Source organism: Hypanus sabinus, chromosome 12, assembly GCF_030144855.1.
Source record: "Hypanus sabinus isolate sHypSab1 chromosome 12, sHypSab1.hap1, whole genome shotgun sequence".
Taxonomy (NCBI): domain Eukaryota; kingdom Metazoa; phylum Chordata; class Chondrichthyes; order Myliobatiformes; family Dasyatidae; genus Hypanus; species Hypanus sabinus.
The window spans coordinates 22,061,140-22,086,748 of NC_082717.1; the positions used below are offsets into that span (position 1 = coordinate 22,061,140).

Consider the following 25,609-nt stretch of genomic DNA (forward strand, 5'->3'; position numbering starts at 1 on the left):
GACCCTGGCTCTACTTACTACCTGGGACATTTCCTGTGGGTCTTTATGTGTGGCCTCCTGCAGAGAGAACGTTTGTAAATCCATTAAGAGTTCCAGTGTCTTCACAGTCCCACATGCTATGGGCGAGCTGCTTGCTTTTGGAACCCATGAATACCTTTCTAATTCTCCATTTAAAAATTAGACAAATTATGAATAAACTATTCCAGCTGAGTACAGATATCAATTATAACTGATGTTTCAATTACAGGAATGGGACTAATTAATTTGAAACATGCTTAGAAAGAGATTTGCTCTGGCTGCACAGATTTAAATTTATAAAATTAAGTGCCATTGCAACATAATTTTATGCACTTAAAGTATGTTCAGAGGACAAAGTGATCTTTTCCTGAGTTCTGCATGACTTGATGTTATTTCAGTTCTTTCAATTTCTGTGAAACTTTGTCTTATTTTTAACAGCCCACCTGTTGAACATTTCTAATAATTCACCAGCTAAAATGTGATTCCCCTTCAATTAATGGCATCATCAAATATTTCCATTCTGTAGTTCAGTGAGATAGTGTAAATAAGAGATATGACAACAAAACAGAAAAAAATAACTAAAGTGAACTAAATTAACTCAAAATGGCAAGAATATTGTTTATACTTATAAATTGTTCTACAAAATTACTAAACTAGTTCTATTTTATGGACAAACACACATAAAATGCTGGAGGAACTTAATGGGCCAGGCAGCACATATGGAGGGAAAGAAACACCTCAGCTGAGACTCTTCGGCTTTTCACCTGGTCTTGCGTGTTGATCCAGGTTTCCAGCATCTATAGTCCTGTGAGTCTATTGGTTTTTAACTATTAGTGGTTTAAAACTCTATTTCGTTTTTGTTACTGAGAAAACTCTTAAATTGTATTGGTTAATAAAACTCTCAAGAGATGACATATGTTTTGATCATTTCTCAGTTTTCCTTTTTTTAAAAAAATGTGACAAATAACACAATCACAAATCACATGCCGAACAGTTTAAGATGGCACAGGTGCTGCCCCGCAAATACAAAAGAAAGAAAACTACTAAACACCTTATTAATAACACTTTTTTGATAAAGATCACTGCAAACAATGGAGAGGCAAGGCTAGGAATGCAGGAGGATGTGGAGCAAGTGGGAGCAGGAGCGAGGAAAGACCCTATATTTGATAGATTTAAGCGCTGGGTCAAATTGAAAAGGTCGGGTATGGGCTGAGTTGTGGCGGCGGGGTCCAAGCCCCAGAGCTGTCCGAGAGCAAGCAATGATCTGATGTTTGGCCAATTTAAGCGCTGGGCCAGATTGAAAAGGTCAGGGTGTTGGGACTGGAGGTGAGAAGTGGGCCAGTTCTGCTTGGTTCTGCTCGCTGCTTGCACCCAGCTTTGTGCTGAACTAAGGCTGTGGTTGCCTGGCTTTGTGTCTGTAGCCCTGCAATTTCTGCTTGGCTCTGTGATGGACTGGTGCTGTGGCTTGCTCCAGCTGCAGTGATGTCCGGCTTTGCGTTTTTCGTAAAACTTCACTTCTGAATGTTATTTGCTTACTTTTACTGTTTGTACATTTGTTTTCTCTGCACATTGGGTCTTTGATGATTTTTTAAAAATGGGTTCTTTCAGTGTTTCTTTGTTTTGTGGCAGCCTGTAAGGAGATGAATCTCAAGGTTGTAAATAGTATACACACTTTGATAATAAACTTTGAAACTCTGTCCTTTCAGAACTCTCCGTCTTTTTCTCTTTCCTGGCTTTGATAGATATCCTGGCTAGATAGGTATCTTATGGATAGGGGAATCAAGGGATATGGGGACAAGGCAGGAACCGGGTATTGATAGTAGATGATCAGCCATGATCTCAGAATGGCGGTGCAGGCTCGAAGGGCCAAATGGTCTACTTCTGCACCTATTGTCTATTGTCTATTTGCTTAATCATAGATTGAAAGAAGAGTAGCATCTAACAAGAGTGACATAGCTTTCTTTACTAATGGATTATTCACTTTCTCTGCACAAGGTAACCCTAGACATAGGCAACTGAAATGAATGCATGGGCATTTCTTATAAGGCCACAGAAGATAATTTGGCCCATCAGGTCTTAGCAGTTAAATCCCTTTTACCCCACTCTCTCTTTCCTTATTTTCCTGTACCACGACAGGTTGAGTACCCCTTATCCAAAATCTGAAAACTTCCAAAATCCAAATTTTTCTTGAGTGTTGACATGATGTCACAAATGGAAAATTCCACAAGGCGCTGGGACGGTTACCAGGCAATGTGCAGATCTTTGTGTGTCGCAGACAGTGACCTCACATATGTAATGAACAGAAATTAAGGAAAAATAGAAAAATGCATTGCATGAAGTGAAAAATGAAGATTGTGATCATTTATTGAAATAATAGATTTGTTAGTGTTGGAGAGAACATATTCTACATTCTGATAGGAAGCAAAACTGGGCTGAGAAGTGGCAGATGGAGTTCAACACAGATAAATGTGAAGTGGTTCATTTCGGTACATCAAATATGATGGTAGAAAATAGTATTAACAGTAAGACTCTTGGCAGTGAGGAAGATCATGGGATCTTGGGGTCCGAGTCCATAGGACACTTAAAGCTGCTGTGCAGGTTGATTCTGTGGTTAAGAAAGCATACGGTACATTGGCCTTCATTAATCATGGAATTGAATTTAGGAGCAAAGAGGTAATGTTGCAGCTATATAGGACCCTGGTCAGACCCCACTTGGAGTACTGTGCTCAGTTCTGGTCATCTCACTACAGGAAGGATGTGGAAACTATAAAAAGGCTGCAGGGGAGATTTACAAGGATGTTGCCTGGATTGAGGAGCATACCTTATGAGAATAGGTTGAGTGAACGTGGTTTTTTCTCCTTGGAGCGACGGAGGATGAGAGGTGACCTGATAGAGGTGTATAAGATGATGAGAGGCATCGATCGTGAGGATAGTCAGAGGCTTTTTCCCAGGGCTGAGATGGCTGGCATGAGAGGGCACAGTTTTAAGGTGCTTGGAAGTAGGTACTGAGGAGATCTCTGTTTTTTTACACAGAGAGTGGTGAGGGCATGGAATGGGCTGCCGATGATGGTAGTGGAGACAGATATGATAGGGTCTTTTAAGAGACTCCTGAACAGGTACATGGAGCTCAGAAAAATAGAAGGCTATGGGTGACCTTAGATAATTTATAAGGTAAGGACATGTTTGGTACAGCTTTGTGGGCTGAATGGCCTTTATTATGCTGTAGGTTTTCTATGTTTCTATAACTACAGCTGTGAGGATCCCTGCAGCACCCGGTGACTCTGTGATTTGTCTCGGAGGCCAATGTTAGGCTGTCTTTAAAAAGAGTGAACCCTCACAAGGCAGAAGGTCCCGAAAGAGTACTTGGTAAGGCTTTGAAAATTTGTGCCAGCCAACTGGTGGGAGTATTCATGGACACTTTCAACCTCTCACTGCTAAGGGGAGAAGTTCCCACTTGCTTCAAAAAGACAACAATTACACCAGTGCCTAAGAAGAATAATGTGAACTGCTTTATTGACTATCGCCCAGTAGCACTCACATCTACAGTGATGAAATGCTTTGAGAGGTTGGTCATGACTAGACTGAACTCCTGCCTTAGCAAGGATCTGGACCCATTGCAATTTGCCTATCGCCGCAATAGGTCAACAGTAGACACAATCTCAATGGCTCTCCACACGGCTTTAGACCACCTGGACAGCACAAACGCTTATGTCAGGATGCTGTTCATTGACTATAGCTCAGCATTTAACACCATCATTCCCACGATCCTGATTGAGAAGATACAGAACCTGGGCCTCAGTACCTCCCTCTGCAATTGGATCCTCAAATTCCTAACCGGAAGACCACAGTCTGTGTGGATTGGTGATAATATTCCCTCCTCGCTGATGATCAACACTGGTGCACCTCAGGGGTGTGTGCTTAGCCCACTGCTCTACTCTTCATATACCCATGACTGTGTGGCTAGGCATAGCTCAAATAACATCTATAAATTTGCTGATGATACAACCATTGTTGGTAGAATCTCAGATGGAGACGAGAGGGTGTACAGGAATGAGATATGCCATCTAGTGGAGTGACGTTGCAGCAACAACCTTGCACTCAGTAAGATGAAAGAGTTGATTGTGTACTTCAGAAAGGCTAAGACAAAGGAACACATACTAGTCCTCATAGAGGTATCAGAAGTGGAGAGTGTGAGCAGTTTCAAGTTCCTGGGTGTCAGGATCTCTGAGGATCTAACCTAGTCCCAACACATTGATGCAGTTATAAAGAAGGCAAGACAGCGACTATACTTCATTAGGAGTTTGAAGAGATTTGGTACGTCAACAAAAACTTCTGCATCACTGTCTAGTATGGGGGGGGGGGGGAGGCTAACTGTACAGGACTGAAAGATGCTGTAGAAGATCATAAATTTAGTCGGCTCCATCTTGGGTACCAGCCTGCAAAGTACCCAGGGCATCTTTAAGGAGTGGTGTCTCCCGTTCCATGATCCTCTCTCTTCTCCAGCTGTGTATCCCCTTTGCCAATCAACTTTCCAGTTCTTAGCTTCATCCCTCCCCCTCCTGTCTTCTCCAATCATTTCGGATCTCCCCCTCCCCCTCCCCCTCCCAAATCTCTTACTATCTCTTCTTTCAGTTAGTCCTGATGAAGGGTCTCGGCCTGAAACGTCGAGTGTACTTCATCCTATAGATGCTGCCTGGTCTGCTGCATTCTACCGGCATTTTGTGTGTGTTGCTTGAATTCCCAGCTTTTGCAGATTTCCTCATGTTTGCACTTATAAGAATTATATTGCCTTTGCAATGGCAAAGATGCAACCAGAAAAAATGTCCTTTTTGGAACCCCGCTGTCTCATGAAGGAAATCAGGGTCAGGTTTAATATCCCCACCATATGTTGTGAAATTTGTTAACTTTGTGACAGAAGCACAATGCAATACATAATACTAGAGAGACAAACTGTGAATTACAGTAAGTATATGAGTTAAATTAAATAACTGGTGCAAAAAGAAAGAAATAAAAGGTAATGAGGTAGTGTTCATAGGCTCAATGTCCATTCAGAAATCGGATGGCAGAGAGGCAGAAGCTGTTCCTGAATCATTGAGTGTGCACCTCCAGTTCTGTACCTCCTTCCTGATAGTCTCAATGAGAACAAGAAAGGTCCTGGGTTGAGGGGGGTCCTTAATGATGGACACTGCCTTTTTGAGGCTCCACTCCTTGAAGCTGTCCTGGATACCATGGAGGCCAATGTCCAGTATGGAGTTGACTAATTTTACAACTTTCTGCAGCTTACTTCGATCCAGTACAGACACCGACCCCCACCCCTTAGCAGACAGTGATGCAGCCAGTTAGATGCTTGCCATGGTACACCTGTAGAAATTTGCGAGTATTTTTGGTGACATTCCAAATCTCCTCAAACTCCTAATGAAATATAGCTGGCTTGCCTTATGTATGGCTGCATCGGTCCAAATTATGTCCTCAGAGGTACTGACACCTGGGAACTAGAAACTGCTCACTCTTTCCACTTCTGACCCCTCTATGTGTTGGCTCATCTTACCTTTTCTGATGTCCCACAATCAGTTCTTTGGTCTTACTGACATTGAGTGCTGCAACTGGTATATCTTGCATCCTTTTGTCACCATCTGAGATTCTGCCAACAGTGGCTGCATCATCAGCAAATTTATAGTTGGCATTCAAGCTGAGCCTAACCACACAGTCATGGGTGTAGAGAGATTGGAGCAGTGAACACATCCAGGAGACGTGCTCCTGTTGATTGCTGGCGAGGTGGAGATGTTATTTCCAATCTGCACAGATTGTGGTCTTCTGGATAGGAAATCTAGAATCCAGTTGCAGAGGGAGCTACAGAGGCCCAGGTTCTGGAGCTTTTCAATCAGAACTGTGGGAATGATGGTGGCTAAATGCTGAGTTGTAGTTAATAAACACCATCCTGACATAGGTATGTGTATTGTCCAGGTGATCCAAGGCCGCATGGAGAGCAAATGAAATCATGTCCACCGTAGACCTATTATGGCAAAAGGCAAATTGGGTCCAGATTCTTGCTGGGGCAGGAGTTGATTCTAGCCATAAACAACCTCTCAAAGCACTTCATTATTGGGGATGTGAGTGCTACTGGACGATAGTCATTAAGTCAGCTCATGGTGCTCTTCTTGGGTACTGGTATAATTGTTGCCTTTTTGAAGCAGGTGGAAACTTCCAACTGTAGCAATGAAATATTGAAAATGTCTTTGAACACCCCCACTGGTTGCTTGGCACAGGTTTTCAGTGCCTTTCCAGGTATTCCATCGGGGCCTGGCACCTTGCAGAGGTTCACTGTTTTGAAGGATGGCCTGACATTGGCCTCTGAGACAGAGATCACCAGATACATCAGGGATCCTCATAGCAGTAGTTTTATTCCCCCTTTCAAAGTGTTAAGCTCATCTGGAACTGAAGCATCACAGCTATTCATGATTTTGGGTTTTGCTTTATAGGAAGTAATGGTCTGCAAACCCTGCCATTGTTGATGTCCATCTGATGTCTCTCGGAATTCCTCCTTGGCTCTTGACATAGCCTTCAACAACAACTGATACCTGGTTTTCTTGTACGGACCAGGGTCACCAGACTTGAATGCCACAGATCTAGCACTCAGCAGACTGTGAAGCTCCTGGTTCATCCAGGGCTTTTGCTTTGGAAATGTGCAGTAAGTTCTCATAGGTACACACTCATCCACACAGGTTTTAATGAAGTTAGTGACAGCTGTGGCATACTCAGTCAGAGTCATAGTGCAATTTTCAAAGGTTATTGAAGCAGCACACATGGGCTCTAAGAACATGGGAACAGAACACTGATTTAGCATCATCAAGGAAAATCTTTACATGATTATTAATAGGATGAACGGAAATACAATTCAGAAAAGGTCCTTCTCAATAGCCAAAACAAAGGATATGATGAAAACATAGGCATCTTTTGCTTGACCACCAAGATCAGTCGACAATCAGAATCAGAATCAGGTTTATTATCACTGGCATGTATCATGAAATTTGTTAACTTAGCAGCAGCAGTTCAATACAATGCATACTATAGAAGAAAAAAAAGTAAAAATAAATAAGTAAATCTATTACAGGATATGTAAATTGAATAGATTGAAAGTCATGCAAAAGCAGAAATAATATATATTAAAAAGTGAGTTCAATGGTTCAGCGTCAATTTAGGAATCAGCTGTCAGAGGGGAAGAAGCTGTTCCTGAATCGCTGATTCTGTACCTCATACCTGATGGTAACAATGACAAAAGGGCATGTCCTGGGTTCTGAGGGTCCTTAATCATGCATACTGCCTTTCTGAGACACCGCTCCTTAAAGATGTCCCTTTCCCTTCTCTCTCTAAAGTCTTCATAGTCTTCAACAAAGCTAAGTTCTTCAACATATTACACATAACCACAGTCTTTGAGATTATATGGAATCTGGTATAGCAACTGCTCTGACAATGACCTCAAGACACTGCAGATATTGTGGATACAGCTCACTAGATCATGGAAACCAGCCTCCCCTTCACGGACTCTGTCTGCAGTTCAATTGATCTGTATAAGTGCTATGCAAGCCAAATTTTTCACTGTACCTCAGTATATGTGACAATTATGATGCTGAGGTATATGATGAAAAACTTGGCAATAAGATGTACCAAAATGCAATTGAAGACACCATCAGACTCATATGAGCACTTAGACCAAACCCGGGGAATTCTGATAGTTGCTATGTGATGAACATATTATAATACCATCCAGCTGACTGCAGCAGTAATCAGCTGGTAATTGGGAAAGGTGGACAGATGTCATTAGTCATTGATAAAGAGCTTTGATCTGCTAAGGTTATCTTTGATACTTAATACTCCTAAAGGGCAACATTATAGAATTATATTATATAATGTTATATTAGATGAAGTTTAAGATGGCGCCTGTAACTGGCGACTCTGCGTGTGCTCTGCCGAGCAAACTGCTCTCTACACTATCCTATAAAGAAATGATAATTGTTAGGCTTGAATCCAATAGAAGGAACAAACAGTAGAACAAAAATTGTAAATTGGGAGCATCACTTAAATGAGGCAAAATTAATTTCTTAATATTAAATCTAATTAATATCTGTGGATTGCAACTGCTTTCTGGATATTAGAGAAATTTAAGATGTGAAGACAGCACAAAAATGGTAATGGTGAGGAATGATATACCATCCCCTGTCTGTTGTAATAAAATTATTTGTTTGGATGACATACAAAACAAGTTTTTCACTGTATCTTGGTATATGCAACAATAATAAATCAATTTACCAATGTAAACAGTAAGGGTCTTTTAAGAGAATCTTCGATAGGTACATGGAGCTTACGAAAGCAGAGGGCTACGCAGTAGGGAAATTCTAGGCAGTTTCTAGAGTAGGTTACATGGTCAGCACAACATTGTGGGCCGAAGGGCCTGTAATGTGCTGTAAATTTCTATTTTCTATGTTCTATGTTTAAATGATCAGTCATTCTCAGGCAACCTGCTTCTAATCCTTGTATTCTCATGTTTTCTGTTATTGAAATTTCAAAATAGTCATATCAAATATGCCCTACATAATAGAATTTCTTAGCTTTTATCTATAATGGAAATTTGTTTCATGTTTATAACCACATATGCATGTGGTACACAGGGATATCAACCACATGAAAGTCAAAGCTGCAAATGGGGAACTTCAGTTCCCCACGGCTCAACATTAATTAACAGCAGCCAAATCTTACCTGGCCTGCTGCAGTTCCTTCCAATGGCTCCCCCCTCCTCATACCCATCAAAACTGGGCTCCTATTCCACTGATATTTTGTCACCCATTGCCCATACTGTCACATAACCTCCGATTACCTAAGCTTGACAATATTGATCACCTGTCAAACTGTCTAACAGCCTTAAATTCCTTGATCACACTGGCCAAATAAACCATCTTTATTTTATTTTTTATTGAGAAGCAGTGTGGAGTAGGCCTTTCCAGCCCATTGATTTATGCTGTACAGCAACCCACTGACTTAATCCTAGCCTAGTCACAGAACAATTTACAAAGCCCCATTAACCTACCAACCGAGATGTCTTTTCTGTGAAAAGAAACCAACATGGCCATGGGGAGAACATACAAACTCCTCACAGGAAGCGACCGAAATTGAACCCAGGTCACTGGTACTGTAAAGCATTGTGCTAATTACTTCATTCGAACACCAGATGGTCTGTACAATCAGCTCTCAGCTTCTAATTGCATTTTCTCCATCAGCTTCTGACTCTTTTTGCTTACTTGATCAAGCCCCATCTTCAACCTGATCCTTTGTAATTATACCTCATGAAGAAGAAGAATAGTGCATAACTCGGCAGTGGAGTTATTGGGGCATCGTCTTTTTGACGGGTTTTCCGTAGCAAGCTATTCTTTTTTATTATGAGGCCAAGTTGCTAGCTTGATGCTCAACCTGACTTGGGTTCGAACTCGGGAACCTTCGCTCCGGAGTCCGGCGCTGATATTATTGCGCCACCAAGCGGGACATTTATACCTCATGATGCAGTTATTATGCTACCCTTTCTCTCATGCAACAGCAGCCCAACTGACTTCCTTGGCTCGCTTTACACTGCCAAACCTCAGAGAAGAAACCTGTCTGGGAATACAAAATTGCCAACACCTGTTTTGCATTACATAAAGATGGAATGCAGCTGCAATGAGCCACACTCAAAAATTATGCCAATTCCCTGTTTCAGTGCATCTTTCTAGGAGCCAACTAATTATTAACCTGCAGATTTTATCTTGCAATGATTGAGGTTTAACAACCTAAATTTCTGATTAAATCTAATATATTAATTTACAGGAAACAAATTGAAAATTCAGAGTCAAGTTTCTTGTTAATCTCCCAGTCTCCAGATAAAACATGGCATTTGTCATTCACTTTGATGGAAAATCTCCAAAACGACAAAAATAATGCAAAGTAAGAATGCATCTTACAAAACAATTCACTATACTTTCCTTCAGATACAGAGCTAAATAGTATATATTTTTTCTCTTTTTCTGAGGAGATATATTTTTATAATTTGCACTTGGATTTGCTTTTAATCATGGCTATTACATTTGAGTAATGACAGCTTCAGGAAAAAGGAATCACCGGAGAAAGGGGAGAAGTGGCAGCTTGAAAAGTGGTTACCATGGCAACAAATGCAATCCAGAATTTTGTCAGAAAGTGAAAACTTACTCCTGTAGGCTCTCTTTCATTCACCATACAAAACTATCTTCAGAGACCTATGAAAATTACTGCTAATAAACATTGTCTGATATATTATGGGGTAGGTGGTGTCGCACCTCTGGTGAAGGGGGCAGCTCTCTCAATTTTTGTTCTCACTGAACACTCAGCTCTCACCTGTGATACCAAGTAACTGTTCGCATGCGACAGCAGCCACACCCCAGTAGGTACACTGCTTCGACAGGTGGACTAAACCAGGTGAGCCTTCTACCCTGGTGAGATAGGGACATGCCTGTCCTAGGATATATAGTCAGCTCTGACAGACTGGACGGATGAGATCCGGTAAGACCCAACAACCTGGAACAGCAATGGGCGTGAGAAGGCACAGAAGAAGACATGGGTCATCCACTGCAACCAAGGAAGACTGCAGTTTGTGCCAACTGCTCTGTGGTGAACTACATATACCTGTCTGGACACCCCCACCCCCCCCCACTGCTGACTGCTCCTGTGGCTCCTCCCACTGACCCTGGTATAAAGGCGATCGGGGCCTGAGCCCTGCCCTCAGTCTCCAGGATGTAGCATGGTGGTCAATTGCTGCTTGTTCTTTCTTCCAGTCAATAAAAGCCGATATCTCGCCTCACATCTCAGAGAGTTATTGATGGTGCATCAATTTTATTGACTGGAAGTTTTACAACATGGGAAGTATTTTACGTCCAGAAAAATAGGATGGTCGTGGACCATCAATAGGTTCACGCAGCTTGATGCGTACCCCCTACCCCGCATCGCGGATATGGTCAACAAGATAGCTCAGTACAAGGTGTACTCGACAATAGATCTAAAATCCACTTATCACCAGCTCCCCATCCGCCCGGAGGACCGCCCCTACACCGCCTTCGAGGCAAGCGGCAGGCTCTATCACTTCCTGTGCGTCCCCCTCGGTGTCACAAATGGTGTCTCTGTCTTCCAGAGGGAAATGGACCGGATGGTGGACCAGTGCCAACTGAAGGCCACATTTCCCTATCTGGCCAATATCACCATCTGTGTTCACGACTGGTCGGATCACAACGCCAACCTCCAATGATTTTTCCAAGTGGCCAAAGCCCTGAACCTTACTTATAACAGGGACAAGTGTGTGTTTGGAACCACCCGACTCGCTATCCTTGGGTATGTCGTGGAAAACGGGGCCCTGATCCCGACCGTATGCACCCCCGTTAGAACTCCCTCTTCCCACCACCCTCAAAGCCCTCAGACGGTGCCTGGGCTTCTTTTCCTATTATGCCCAATGGGTCCCCCATTACGCAGACAAGGCCCGCCCCCTGGTCAAGTCCACCACATTTCCCCTCTCTGCCGAGGCCCGCCCGGCCTTCAGCTGCATTAAAGGGGACATTGCCAAAGCAACGATGCATGCGGTGGACGAGACCATTCCCTTCCAAGTAGAGAGTGACGCCTCCGATTTCGCACTGGCTGCTACCCTCAATCAGGCAGGCAGGCCAGTAGCATTCTTTTCTCGTACCCTTCAAGGCCCTGAAATTCAGCACTCTGTGGTGGAGAAAGAAGCCCAGGCCATAGTGGAAGCTATTAGGCACTGGAGGCACTATCTCGCCGGCAAAAGGTTCACCTTGCTGACCGACCAGCGCTCAGTTACGTTCATGTTCAGCAACCAACAGTGGGGCAAAATCAAAAATGATAAAGTTTTGCGGTGGAGAATAGAACTCTCCACCTACAACTATGATATCCTGTACTGACCTGGCGCCCACAGGAGCAGCAGACCACTACCCCAAACACTCCACTGTAACTATGAACCCTGTACCCGAGGTGACACCGCGCACACCGAGCCCTACACAGACTCCTCACGACACTCCTATACCAGGTGTCTCACACGCACATATACAAGGCGCCTCACACACGCATGAGGGATCACTGACGCCTAGTGGGCTGACACCTCCAGTTAGGTCGGAACCTGCACAACCACCGTCTCCGGTGCAATCACCACCGGCACCTGTGCAATCACAGCTGGTGCTACGTAGATCGCAGCGACAGATTCGACCACCTGATAGACTTAACCTGTAAATATACTTGTCAGAAACTTCACCCCATGGGAACTCTCTTTTAAAACAAAGGGGGGGTGAATGTGGTGAACTACATATACCTGTCTGGACACGCCCCCCCCCCCCCCCCCCGGCTGACTGCTCCTGTGGCTCCTCCCACAGACCCTGGTATAAAGGCGATTGGGGCCTGAGCCCTGCCCTCAGTCTCCAGGATGTAGCATGGTGGTTAATTGCTGCTTGTTCTTTCTTCCAGTCAATAAAAGCCGATATCTCGCCTCACATCTCAGAGAGTTATTGATGGTGCATCATGCTTGTACCACTGGTCCTGGATTTCCAAAGCTGAGAGGGTGGAACTGTTACAGTGCAATGGCTTTTCCACTTCAAAAACTCTCCCGCACTGTTCCCATCATTGCTGGATATCACAGAGAACCAACCATTACGAAATATTTAATTCCAGCACTTATAGAATGAAAACACTACGTAAAAGGACTAGAGAGGCATCATGGATGGGTTTTGACAGCCTAAAATGGCATTAGAGACCGATAAACACAAGAGATTTTGCAGATGCTAGAAAACTAGAGTAACACACCACTCTGGAATTCGTCAAACTGGGAGACAGACTAGAGACCAACACAGTTCTCCCCTCACTGGACCATCCTGAAAGTTTCCTGACAACTCAGGACAAAAGGCTTGAAAATGGTACATGTTTTCAAGCTTTTGTGTCTTCTGTCCACTCGGGAGTGCGGGGGGAGAGAATATCCAGGGTGGGAGGGGATTTGATTACGCTGGTTACTTTCTTTAGACAGCATATAATGCAGACGGAAGGCTGGTTTTCTCAATTGACTGAGCTGTGCCCACAACTCTGGAATTTCTTGCAGTCTTGGGTAGATTTGCCTTTATCAGGCTATGATACATCCTGATAGGATGCTTTCTAATGGTGCATCTATAAACTAAAATCATTTTACAATTTGCTTTTGGCATGAAAGAGGGCTTTTTAAAACTAGAGGGAACTGTGGATTGCAATAGGGAGAGGTTGGATCTAGTTGTAGGATATGGGGTGAGTGGGGTGGAATTGAGGTGATGGATTGGGAAGAGAGAGCGGTAGGATGAGTGGGGTTCTTCAAGATAATGCCAAGCTGCAACCTTGGTTCAGTCACAACCCAGATTTAGTTTTTTTTTTAATTGGTATTTAGATTTGTAAGGATGATAGGATGGTTTTGGGAACAGACAGGGGAGTTTGAAGCCAAGTGTTAAGTGATCAGTGTGCCTTGTAATTGATGCCAAGGATCAAAGCCGGGGAGTTGAATTGGAAGTCTGGGCCTGCTGGCCACAGCCCAGCCTGAAAATCTTTGTGAGTCCATTGGAGAGGTCAGAGCCAAATGTTTGCATGCCTGAATCAGAGTCCTGGGGTTAAAGGGCTGCATACGTGTATGGGTCAGAGGGAGAAGCAGGGCTTGTTTTGCTGCAGTTGTTTTGTTATTTGTTTTATTCAGTGTTGTTCTACCGAGTATTGTGGGCATGCTATATTGGTGCCGGCATGTGTGGCGACATTTGGGGGCTGCCCCCAGTACACCCTCGGGTGTGTTGGTTTTAAAATAAATGATGCACTTCACTGTACGGTTTGATGTACAGTATACAAGACCTTGAGAACACAGCAAAAGTTGTTAGCCAGGAAGAGCTTGGAACAGCTGGGGTGCCAGGTGTGGTGAGAAAAAAGGAGGAGAGAGACAGCTTGTATCTTTTGCTTGGTGAATACCCGAAGAAGCAATTTTGGTATTGGTATGCTGCTATCTCATGTACCAAGAAATAAGGAAAAGCGTTCATGCACATCATAATCATTACACTGTGCACAGAAGTAGAACAGATGACTGGTGGCGGTCCATTGTATCCCACAATGACAGGAAACATATGCAGGAGAGTTTTAAAGTGGAAAGGTCACTGCACTGCATCAGTTCCACACTCTTGACCTCGGAAGCCCAGGTCCTGTGGTATGAACAAGCCTCACAAACTGGGGTCTTCCTTGGTTTCAATGGATGACCATGACGTCATCTATGCCTTGTCAAGCCCTTCAGTCTCCATGGAGTGTTGCAGCACCGCTTTCCTAGCCATTGGGTCTCACTGTTGATCTCACCCACCCAGTCTACTGTCGCCGACTTCAGGAGCTAGGACAGGCTATGAGGCTGCTGAACCTCACCTGTCAAAGTGGTTTACCAGGGTGTGGCCGCTGCCACATGCCAACAGCAACCTGGAGCCACAGGTGTCAGCTGAGTGTCTGGTGAGGACCAAGGGTGAGTGAGCTGCCCCACAATGGACATGACAAGCCCCTTCACTAGAATTGCTACCACTCCTTGTAATAATAAAGCAGAATAAAGTGTTAAAGCTACAGAGAAAGTGCAGTGCAGTTAAACAGTAAAGTTAAAAGTTCATACGGAGAGAGTGAAGTCGAGTCAGTTTAACCTCAATTATTTACCTCATTTTAACTTGATTGTTGATAAAATATTTTATTACTTTGGATACTTGTGGTGATGCAATTTGTTCATGTGATATTGAAGGACATTCTTAAAGGCTGGAGAACCAACACATACATCATCTGTAACTATAGGTGCAATTTCAAGGCCATCACCAAATGAACCATGAATTTTTTTAAACATTCATAGACTCCTAGAAAATTTATGACACCCGTGGAGGCACGTTTTGGATACCACTTGTGCAATGACCATGCCTGGTTCAGATCCATTCAGCTCATTATAACTATTATCAATAAAAAAAACCACTACCCTCCCTCAACCCACAATCTGAAACAGGTCATGGATCTTTGAGCACATTTTTATTTAGATGAGGATGTCTACTTTTGCCACTCTTTTTGGCAGCAAGTTTCAGGTTCCTGTTACTATTTGTTTCTTCATCTCTTTTCTAATCATTCTACAAATTTAAGGCTTTGCCATCTGGTTTTTGAAAAGTAGGTTTTTCATTTTTATTTTTCATATTATCTTTGTGATTATATCGCTTTGATTCTACCTTCACCATTCAAGGAGAGCCCTATCCTTTTTAAATGGCTACAATTTTCTATCCTGGCTAAATCCTCATTAATTTCCTCTGTTCTCTCTCCAGTGAAACCATAATTTTCCTCTAATGTAATTACCAGAAAGGTGTGCTGTTCTCAAGCTGTGGTCCAGTAAGTACTGTGCATAGTTCAAGCCCTTATATTTTCTGCCTCTGCTAATAAATGCCCCTGCAATGCAGGCAGGTTATGGGATCCATAACTGTAATAAATGAGAACCACTTTGCATGTTTTTAAACTACAGCATTGACCTGTCATGTCATCTTATAGGATCCCTGATGTACTGTTTGTTCCTCCTCATCACTCATTATCCTCCCATTAGTCTCCTAGTTTTTCTGCACTTCCAAATACATTTCCTCACACTTCATTTGTACCTGTACTGCCTAAACAATCAGATTATTCTTAAATTTCTGTGGTATAAAGATCTCTTCATGAAGGGACTTGGTGAGAAATGAGTGCGTCTTGACTGTTTATTCCCCTCTGTTTATTCCTGTCCACCGCCATTTTGTGTGTGTCACTCTGGATTGCTAGCATCTGCAGAGTACCTTGTGCTTATGAAATTTTCCTCTTCACTTTCAACCACATGGTCAATGTTCTACCATGTGTTCTGCAGTTAAATTTAAATAATTTATATTATGAAAAGTAAGGGTCCAAATCCTGCACCCTGTGGAACCTCACTATTTACAGTTTCCCAGTCACAAAAAAAAATCACCCAACGAGCATTATGTTTTGCTTCCTGCCACTGAGCCAATTTTGGATACAATGAGCTTTTACTTTTTGACTGGCCCACGTGGACATCAGAAGCCTCGGAGATTATCTTAAATGTTTTCTCCTCACAAATGCTCCCTGTAACTTCGTCAGGGAATTCCATCAAACCCTGTCCAAAACTCAGCTTGAAACATCGACTGTACTCTTTTCCATAGATGCTGCCTGGTCTGTAGATTTCCTCCAGCATTTTGAGTGTGTTGCAAATTCTGTCAAATACCCTTTTTATTTAACAAATCCAGACTGTGCCTATTTAACCATTTACTTTTCTAATTGAAGTGTTATCAAGTTGGTTTTAATTGTTTCCAATAATTTACCCACAGCCAGTTACCAGAGAATTACATAGGCTGTACAAACCTAATGGGTCAATCTGTTCAAGCTGACATTTGCATTCCACTTGAGACTCCCATCTTTTCTCAAAGTTCAACGTAATGTTTTTTTTAATCACAGTACATATATGTTACCATATATAAGTCTGAGATTCATTTTCTTGTAGGCACACTCAATAAATCCAATAACCATAGTAGAATCAATGAAAGACCACACCAACAGGACGGACAACCAGCGTGCAAAAGATAACTGCAAATACAAAAAGAAAGAAAAAATGAAATAATAATGATAATAAGTAACTAAGCAATAAATAGAGAACATGAGATGAAGAGTCCTTGAAAGAGCGTCCATAGGCTGAGGGACAAGTGAAACTGTGGTTATTTCCCCATTTAGGTGCCTGATGGGAGGGGTAATAAATGTTCCTGAACCTGGTGGTGTGAGTCCCGAGACACATGTATCTTCTTCCTGGCAGCAGCAGCGAAAGAGAGCATGACCTGGGTGGTGGGGGTTCCTGATGATGGATGCTGCTTTCCTGCAACAATATTCTATGTAGATGTACTCAATGTCCTGATGTTCCAGGGTTGAGTGACAAGCCAATGAGATGGCATCTGTTGTGGACCTGTTGTACCAGTAGGTAAATTGGAACAGAGCCAAATAACTTCTTGGGTAAGAGTTGATGCTGTATCATCAAACTCTGAAAGCACTTCATTACTGTGGATCTATGTGCTACTGGGCAGTGGTCGTTAAGGCAGATTATCCCTTTCTTCTTAGGCACCAGTATAATCGAAGCTTGCTTGAAGCTTATAGGTACCTCAAAAGGCTTTAACTACGATGGACTGGGCCACCCCTCCTTCCGACGTGATAATTCATCACCACCTTTGATTCGGCCTATGACAGTGGTGTTGTCAGCAAACTTAAATATGGCAGTGGAGCAGTGCTTAATGTGAAACAAGCTGAGCAAGGAGCTAAGCACATAGCCTTGTGCTGATGGAGATTGTGGAGGAGATGTTGTTACCAATTCAAACTGACTGGGGCAAGAAAGTGAGGAAATTGAGGATCCAATTGCACAAGGAGGTACTGAGGCCAAGGTCTTGAAGCTGATTGATTTGTCTTGAAGGCATGATGATATTGAAGGCTGGGCTGTAATTGATAAAGAGCATTCTGATGATGCGTCTTTGCTGTTCCAGGGTTGAGTGACGAGCCAATGAGATGCATATGTTGTGGACCTGTTGTGCCAGTGGGCAAATTGGAGCAGATCCAAGTCACCTCTTAGGTAGGAGTTGAAGTTGCATCACAAAACTCTCAAAACACTTCATTACTGTGGATCTAAGTGCTACTGGGCAATAGTCGTTAAGGCAGATTACCACTTCCTTCTTAAGCACCAGTATAATCGAAGCTTGCATGAAGCAGTTAGGTATCTCAGACTGCTAAAGCAAGTGGTTAAAAATCTCAGTGAACACTCCAGCCAGTTGATCAGCAGGGGTCTTTCATACCCCATCTGGACCGGATGCTTTCTGTGGGTTCGCTCTCCTGAAGGATGCTCTCATGTCAGCCTCAGAGACTGAAGTCATGGGATCATCAGAGGCTGTGAAGTTCGTGATGGTTCAACCACGGTTTGACAGTCAACGCAAGCATTGAAGGCATTGAGCTTCTACTTTTTTGCAGGCAATCACAATGGAATAAATACAGTAAAATCAATGAAAACCTACATACAAAGACTGACGTCCATGGGTTGCGGAATCAGTTCAGATTTGAGGTGAGTGAAGGTTCAGGAGCCTGATGGTTGAAGGGTCATAACTGTTCCTGGAAATTCATGTATGCACCTCCTTCCGGACAGAAGCAGCCAGAAGAAAGCATGACCTGCTCTCTAAATTAACAGCATCAAATTTTCAAGATCCGTTTACGATCAGGTCTGACAAGTACAAGTATGCACAAGTGCATTCTTGCAGTGTAACCCCTCTTCTTGTTTTTTGAGTAGTTCCCCTTCAGTGTGTCTATACTTAGTTCAATTACTTCTGCAAGAATGACTTCTGCATTATCACTACTTTTGGAGTAAATAAGTGCCTTTTCAATCCTTGATTTGTTAAATTGATAGCCTACACTTACTTTTTAAAGGACGAGTTTACTTGATCAGTTGAATGGAATGCCTTTCCTTCCATTTGCCCAGCAGCATTTTCATCAGCTTGCCCAAGATCAAGGTGAAGCGGTTCAACAATTCTCTACTTGCCTTTGGCAGGCAGCAAAAGACTGCAAATTTTCTAGCTGACACAGACAACCAAATCAGGGATGCCATAGTGGGAATACATAACTCAGGTCTACCTGTGAGAGAAAACTACTGCAGAATATGCAACGCTCACTGCTTGCCCGCGCACTGGGAATAGCGGCACAATGTGAAAAAGTAGAGGAACAGTGCAGCCTGAAACATCGACTGTACTCTTTTCCAAAGGTGCTGCCTGTGGTGACCGACATATACCTGTCTGGACATGCCCCCTGCTGACTGCTCCTGTGGCTCCTCCCACAGACCCCGGTATAAAGGCGATTGAGGCCTGAGCCCGGTCTCTCTGTCTCCAGGATTTAGTATGGTGGTCACTCACTGCTTGTTCCTTCTTCCAGTCAATAAAAGCCGATATCTCGCCTTTACGTCTCAGAGAGAGTTATTGATGGTGCATCACTGCCTGGCCACTGAGCTCCTCCAGCACTCTCTGTGAGCTGTCAGCCGTGTCACTCCAAGGGAGCCAGGCAGAGACCGTGCACCATGTTTCACACCCTGAAGGAAAAAAAAGTCTATTAATTCAAATGAAAGGAAATGCTACAGATGTGGAAGTACAGATCACCTGGGTAGAGACCCAAAGTGCTTAGCTCGTAGATAGACTTACATAAAATGCACTATAAAGGACCACTTTGCAAAAATGTGCCAGACAAAAGGATTAAAGGCACAAAAAGTGAACAGTGTTGAGGATGAACAGGAAGAATTTGCATTTGTTGTTAATGAGACAGAATCATCTGAAAAAAATTCCTTTTTGTGTAAATCAGTGCATGCTGGTAGATTCAGGAGCCAGAAGTACTGGGTGAAAATGTGTGGGAAAATTTTAAGTCATAGAAGATAAAGTGACATTCATACATTCCCAAACGGAAGATCTAGCACATTATTGGAGGTTAAGGGGGTGTCTGAATGTGAAAATAAGTATTGAACACAGAACAGACTAGGCAGAGTTCATCGTGATAAAAGGCAATAGTGAACCACTCCGAGGGAGAGAAACAGCTACAAAATTGGGTGTATTAAGAAGTGGAGAAAATGTATCAGTAGTGACAGATGTTAAAGAGTCACTTAAGCTGCAGTACCCAAAAGTGTTTGCAGGGGTAGGAAAGCTGACCACTCAGCAGATCAGTCTATACATTGACTATAACTAATTATAACTATAACTAATAGACTATTAACTCAGTCTATACATTGATCCAAAGGTAAAGCCTGTGGCCTAGCCACTCCGATGCATACCTTCCCAACTTAAGGGAGGCTTTTAAGAAAAAAAATTGAACAGCTAATGAAAATGGACATTGAGGAAGTAAAAGGCCCATCTCCTTTGGTTAACCCAGTAGTAAAACCCGAAAAGGACATCAGAATGTGCCTAGACATGAGAAGAGCAAAAGAAGTAATTGTGAGGGAAGGATATCCCATTCCAACTGTAGACAGGGTAGGAATGGTGCTGCAGTGTTTAACAAACTAGACTTGAAATGGGGCTATCACCAGATAGAGCTAACTCCAGAATCCAGAGAGATAACCACATTTGCTGTGCATAATTGTGTGTACAAGTCTGATACTTGGTGTGTCATCAGCCAGTGAGCAATACCAGCATGAGACAGCAAATGCTTCAGCTGGAATTGAAGGAGTTGGAAACATCTTGATGATGTGATTGTACATGTGGCTAACCAAAAACTGCATGATGAGAGATTGCAAGCTGTCTTAAAGAGACTCGCAGAGTGTGGATTGACACTGAACCAGGAGAAATGTCAGTTCAACATGGACAGACCAGTTACCATGGGAATTCTTGTCACAGAAAGGCAACTGAGGAGAGAGTGCGAGCAGTAATGGAGACCTGTGAACCACAGAAGTGAGGCATTTCCTTCGTCTTGTCAGCTACAGCAGCAGATTCATACCACAGTTTGCAACTTTGTCAGAACCACCGAGGCGGTTGCCTAGCTCAAGTTTGGAGAAGAATAGAGACAAGTATTCAAAGCCATAAAAGAGGAGCTAGCAAGAGCGGGTACATTGGCCTATTTTGATAAAGATGCGACAACTAAAGTAAAAGCTGATGCCAGTCCAGTTCGACTGGGGGCATCACTCATACAAAAACAAAATAAAGAAATGGTACCTGTCTGCTAAGTGAGCTGTAATCTCACAGAAGTTGAACTAAAATACTCACAAACAGAGCGAGAAGCATTAGCACTAGTATGGGTCTGTGAAAGACTTCATCCTTATTTGTACGTGAGGAAGTCTGACCTGATCACAGATCACAAACCTTTGGTGATGATTTACAGCCCAAGATCTAAACCATGTGCATGTATAGAGCAGTGGGCCTTGAGATTGCAACCATATGACTACAGAGTCATACACATGCCAGGAAAACAGAACATTGCACATCCACTGTCAAGGCTTCTCGGAGAAACTGCTCAGGAAGAGAGAGACAAGCACGATTCAGATGAATATGTCAGGTTCAAAGCTGTGAGAGCTATGCTTAAAACCCTGACAACACGAGAGGCGGCGAGAGCATCAGCCACAGATCCAGAGCTGCAGGAGGTGCGTAAAGCCATCATGAATAGACACTTTGAGAACTGTAAGGGATATGCACCCATTGCAAATGAGCTGTGTGTAGTGGGTCATCCTATCCTCAGAGGGACAGGGAATGTGTTACCTAAATCCTTGCACACATGGGTACTCGCTGGAGATCATGAAGGACACTTGGGAATAGTTGGTACAAAACAGTATCTCAGAACCAAGGTTTGGTGGCCTGGTATGGATAAAGCAGCTGAGAAGCACTGCAAAACTTGTCATGGCTGTCAAACTGTATCTAGACCCACCTTCTGGAACCACTAAAACCGACACCATTACCAAATGGTCCCTGGCAGGAAGTAGCTGTTGATTTGCTTTGACAATTGCCAGCAAACCACTCCATTCTAGTAGTAGTTTATTACTACAGCCGATTTTATGAATATCATATTTTGACCTCTACAATTGCAGAGAGTTATTGACAGTCTGAAGAACATTTTCAGATGACATGGACTGCCCATATATATCAAATCAAATAATAGACCTCAATTCAGATCTGAACAGTTCAAGGAATATTATGAGAGTATTGGACTCAAAAACACCTGGAAAAAAAACATCAAAGTGGGCTGAGTCAGATGGTGAAGTGAAGCACCAAAATGCATCCCTGATGAAAATGATCAGAATTGCTCGAGCAGAAGGACTTGACTGGAAATGATCTGAGAAAGTATGGGACTGTGTACAGATGGGTGGGACATACCACTACAGGGAGAAGTCCTGCTGAACTTCTCTACAACCACAAAATGAGGGGGAAGTCACCAGACAACAAGGAGGTACACGCAGCAGAAATGGAAGTACAAGATTGGGAAACAGAACAAAAAGGAAAGTACAAGCTGTATGCAGACAATCACAGAGGAGCAGAAGAGTCTACTGTAAAAGTTGGGGGCACTGTGCTTGTCCGACAAGAAAAATTGGACAAGTTCACCACACCTGTCAACTCAACAACTCACAGGGTGGTGAGCAAAACAGAAAATCAAGTTGAGTCTCTAACTGGAGTGCAGTATGCAAGGAACATGTGTAAAAAAGTTCGACACAAGAGAAAGTTTTGACAAACGGGAGGAAATTCAAACATTTGACAATGAGCTACCGGGACAGCAGGACAACATGATGGACAGTTATGAAGAAGATAAGGTTCATAGTGAGCAAAAGCCATTACAATACCAGATATTGAAGGCAAAGAGAACCTGGTCGAGACCTCAAAGGATTAGATAACAACCTCTGAAGTTCAATGATTTTGTACTGAAGTAGAGTTGCGGGTTTTGAAACAATGAAAACTATTGTAAGATAAAAATGAAGTTTTCTGTTCCAGAGTTATCATTAAGTTGAGACAGAAAATATGTTGGTTACAGTCATGCATATCAGAGAATATGTTTTGAATTGAAATGGTTAAATCAGTGAGTTGAATGTGGTCTGAAACAGTGAAGTTCATTTCTCAAGTTTCGAGGGATGTTATGTATTAAAATGGTAAGGTCAGTTGATGTTTGACATTTGTCAAGTACAGTGATGATGTCATTATTCTGAGACAGAGCTACACGTGATGTCAGGGAGCATGGAAGTGAGAATGAAAAATAAAGACATATTCAGAGCATGAAGCATAGTGTCATGATATATACTATCAAATTAACTACTGATAGGGTGTAAATATACAACAATAACAAGCTGACTGAAAACTATACGTAGTAGAATCAGAATCAGGTTTATTATCACTGGCATGTGACGTGAAATTTGTTAACTTAGCAGCAGCAGCTCAATGCAATACATAAACTAGCAGAGAGAGAAAAAATAATAAATAAAATAATAAATGAACAAGTAAATCAATTACATATATCAAATAGATTTTTTAATGTGCAAAAACAGAAATATTATATATTTAAAAAGTGAGGTAGTGTCCAAAGCTTCAATGTCCATTTAGGAATCGGATGACAGAGGGGAAGAAACTGTTCCTGAATCGCTGAGTGTGTGCCTTCAGGCTTCTGTACCTCCTACCTGATGGTAACAGTGAGAAAAGGGCATGCCCTGGGTGCTGGAGGTTCTTAATGGACACTGCCTTTCTGTGACACTACTCCCTAAAGATGTCCAGGGTACTTTGTAGACTAGTGCCCAAAATGGAGCTGACTAGATTTACAACCTTCTGCAGCTTCTTTCAGTCCTGTGCAGTAGCCCCTCCATACCAGACAGTGATGCAGCCTGTCAGAATGCTCTCCACAGTACAACTATAGAAGTTTTTGAGTGTATTTGTTGACATGCCAAATCTATTCAAACTCCTAATAGCTCTGATCTAAGCAGAGGTCAGTATAGGCCTTGCATAACTTCCATGTTTTTGTTCTTTACTAATAAACCAAATAAACAATAAAGAAAGAAACCTAACACCATAAAAATGCAAAATGCTGGCAGAACTCAGCAGGCCAGACAGCATCTATGAGAGGAGGTAGTAACGATGTTTCGGGCTGAAACCCTTCATCAGGAGTGACCTAACAACATGTTTGTTTTTTTTTTATCATGGCTTTCCTAACCAGCAGCACTATTTTCAGTGATTTGTCTATCTTGTATTCCTAGATTTCTCATTCCTCTACTCCGGAACGCCCATTCATCAAGATAGGTGATATTTCCACTGTAATGGTCAAAACAACCGCTGCTGCTGGCAAACCTACAAATTTGTTATACTCGTATGTTGCGACTTCACTGAAATAGTGGTTGCTCCAAAAAGGGCATGTACTGCAATCCTTTCCATTTCCAATTAGCAAACATAACCTTGATCGATGAAACTGAAGCATATCCAAGTGTAAACTAAGCATAATTGAATGTTCAGCAAAAAATTCAACATCTGTCAGCCTCCAGCTACTACAAAAGCAAGAATACATAATTATTCCCTTCTCTTTTCCCACGCCCCCACTCATGAAACTAGTTACCATAATAAACATGCGACATAGAATACGATGCAGATAGAGAACAGACGCATGGCTTTCAAAGATGCTATATTCCTCTTTTATTAAGTGAATTCCTTTCGATATTTAACACCCACCATCCCTAACCACACAGTGTTGGCATGAGCCCCAGCTTGCCGTCAATAACAGTGGGAAGGAACATTGGACAATGCTGATAGCGTAGAACTAACTGGATAACGCCTCCAAAGAATCGCCACATAGACAATAACATGAACAAGTCTCTTTCCAAACTTCTTTAAACCGTGATCCAAACCCACTAGATCGCCACGTTGGGCTGAAGACGTCAAATTGCACAACGTGGATATATGCACAGCTCCAACTCACCCGCAGGCACTTATCTCCCGGCCGATTTGATTGGACAGCCGCCCTGCTAATCAACCACATTCGCCAAGGAACGGTGCTCGTCTCGTCTCGTCCCGCCCCTTTCTCGCTCCGACTGACTTTGTTGTTCTCATTTGACGCCATTCTGACCCCAGCGGAAGCCTCATTGGACCAACGGGACTTCCTGACTTTTTCTTATTGGTGGATAGGGAGGTCAATCTTGCCGATGACCGTCTCCGGGGTTTTCGATCCCGGAATATGGGGGCGTTGTGGGTGAAACACATCCGTACTTTTTGATCTTGACAGTTGTACCAATTCTTATTCAGACTAATTTCCTCCCCGTTTTGTTTTCACTTCAACGAATCCGCGCAGGATCGGGGTCAGCGTCACCCGTGCGTTACCGTGGTAACGACCCCTCCCCACCCGAGTGGAGGTTGTCGCTCGCGAACACCGTTTCGATCCCGGCTGCCGTTCTGGTTGCCGTGGTGACCCACCGGCAGCCCTCGCCATGGGCCACGGACTCAAGTGTGGGGTGGTCGTCTCCGTCTGCGCCGTCTTCATGGCTTATTGGTACCGGCGTCAGGTGGACCATGAGCTGGACCTGCGGCTGGAGACGGTGCTCTCGTCGCTGCTGAAAGCCGAAAGGAAGGTGGACCTGCACCAGCGGCCCCGAGTGGCAGTAGGTGAGGAAACGGAGGTGCTTCCGATTGTTAAGTGAGCTTTGTCAGCGTGTCGTTCCAGCGATTAACTTCTCCAAAAGCAGTTGATTTCTTGAAAAAAAAATCTACCCTGACGGCATCTTTAAACGCTCTTCTACTGCTGAGTTGTAATTTGCTGTTTAGAAAAACAGTACTCAGTGTAACTAAAAGAAATACTTTAAAAAACAAAGTGTGTAATTATTCACTCAGTATATTTGTTATCTTAGTGTGTATTGTTATCAGTCCCGTGTACTGAGCAGCGAAGCCAGAATTGCTGACATGTATGCCAATAATACTGAGGACTTTGGAAGAACATTTATAAATAATGTTGCTAGACCAGGGACACTGAATGAAATTGGGATTTTCGGAGGCAAAATAACACA

General features: G+C 43.0%; 1 protein-coding gene and 1 long non-coding RNA gene across 2 annotated transcripts in view; one reads left to right on the forward strand and one right to left on the reverse strand.

The window, feature by feature from the left end:
* Window positions 1-16,605: 16,605 nt before the first annotated feature.
* On the reverse strand, window positions 16,606-24,638 carry LOC132402705 (uncharacterized). The gene is made up of 3 exons (XR_009515041.1): window positions 24,532-24,638; window positions 18,914-19,207; window positions 16,606-16,689 (listed from the first exon to the last, which is right to left on the reverse strand). It is a non-coding gene; the product is annotated as an uncharacterized LOC132402705 (long non-coding RNA).
* The window catches only part of adpgk2 (ADP-dependent glucokinase 2), a 37,213-nt gene continuing 35,855 nt past the window's right edge, over window positions 24,252-25,609 (forward strand). The window contains exon 1 of the mRNA XM_059985660.1: window positions 24,252-25,211. Coding sequence (XP_059841643.1) covers window positions 25,037-25,211 — 175 coding nt within the window. The 5' untranslated portion in view covers window positions 24,252-25,036. The remainder of the gene's footprint in view (window positions 25,212-25,609) is intronic.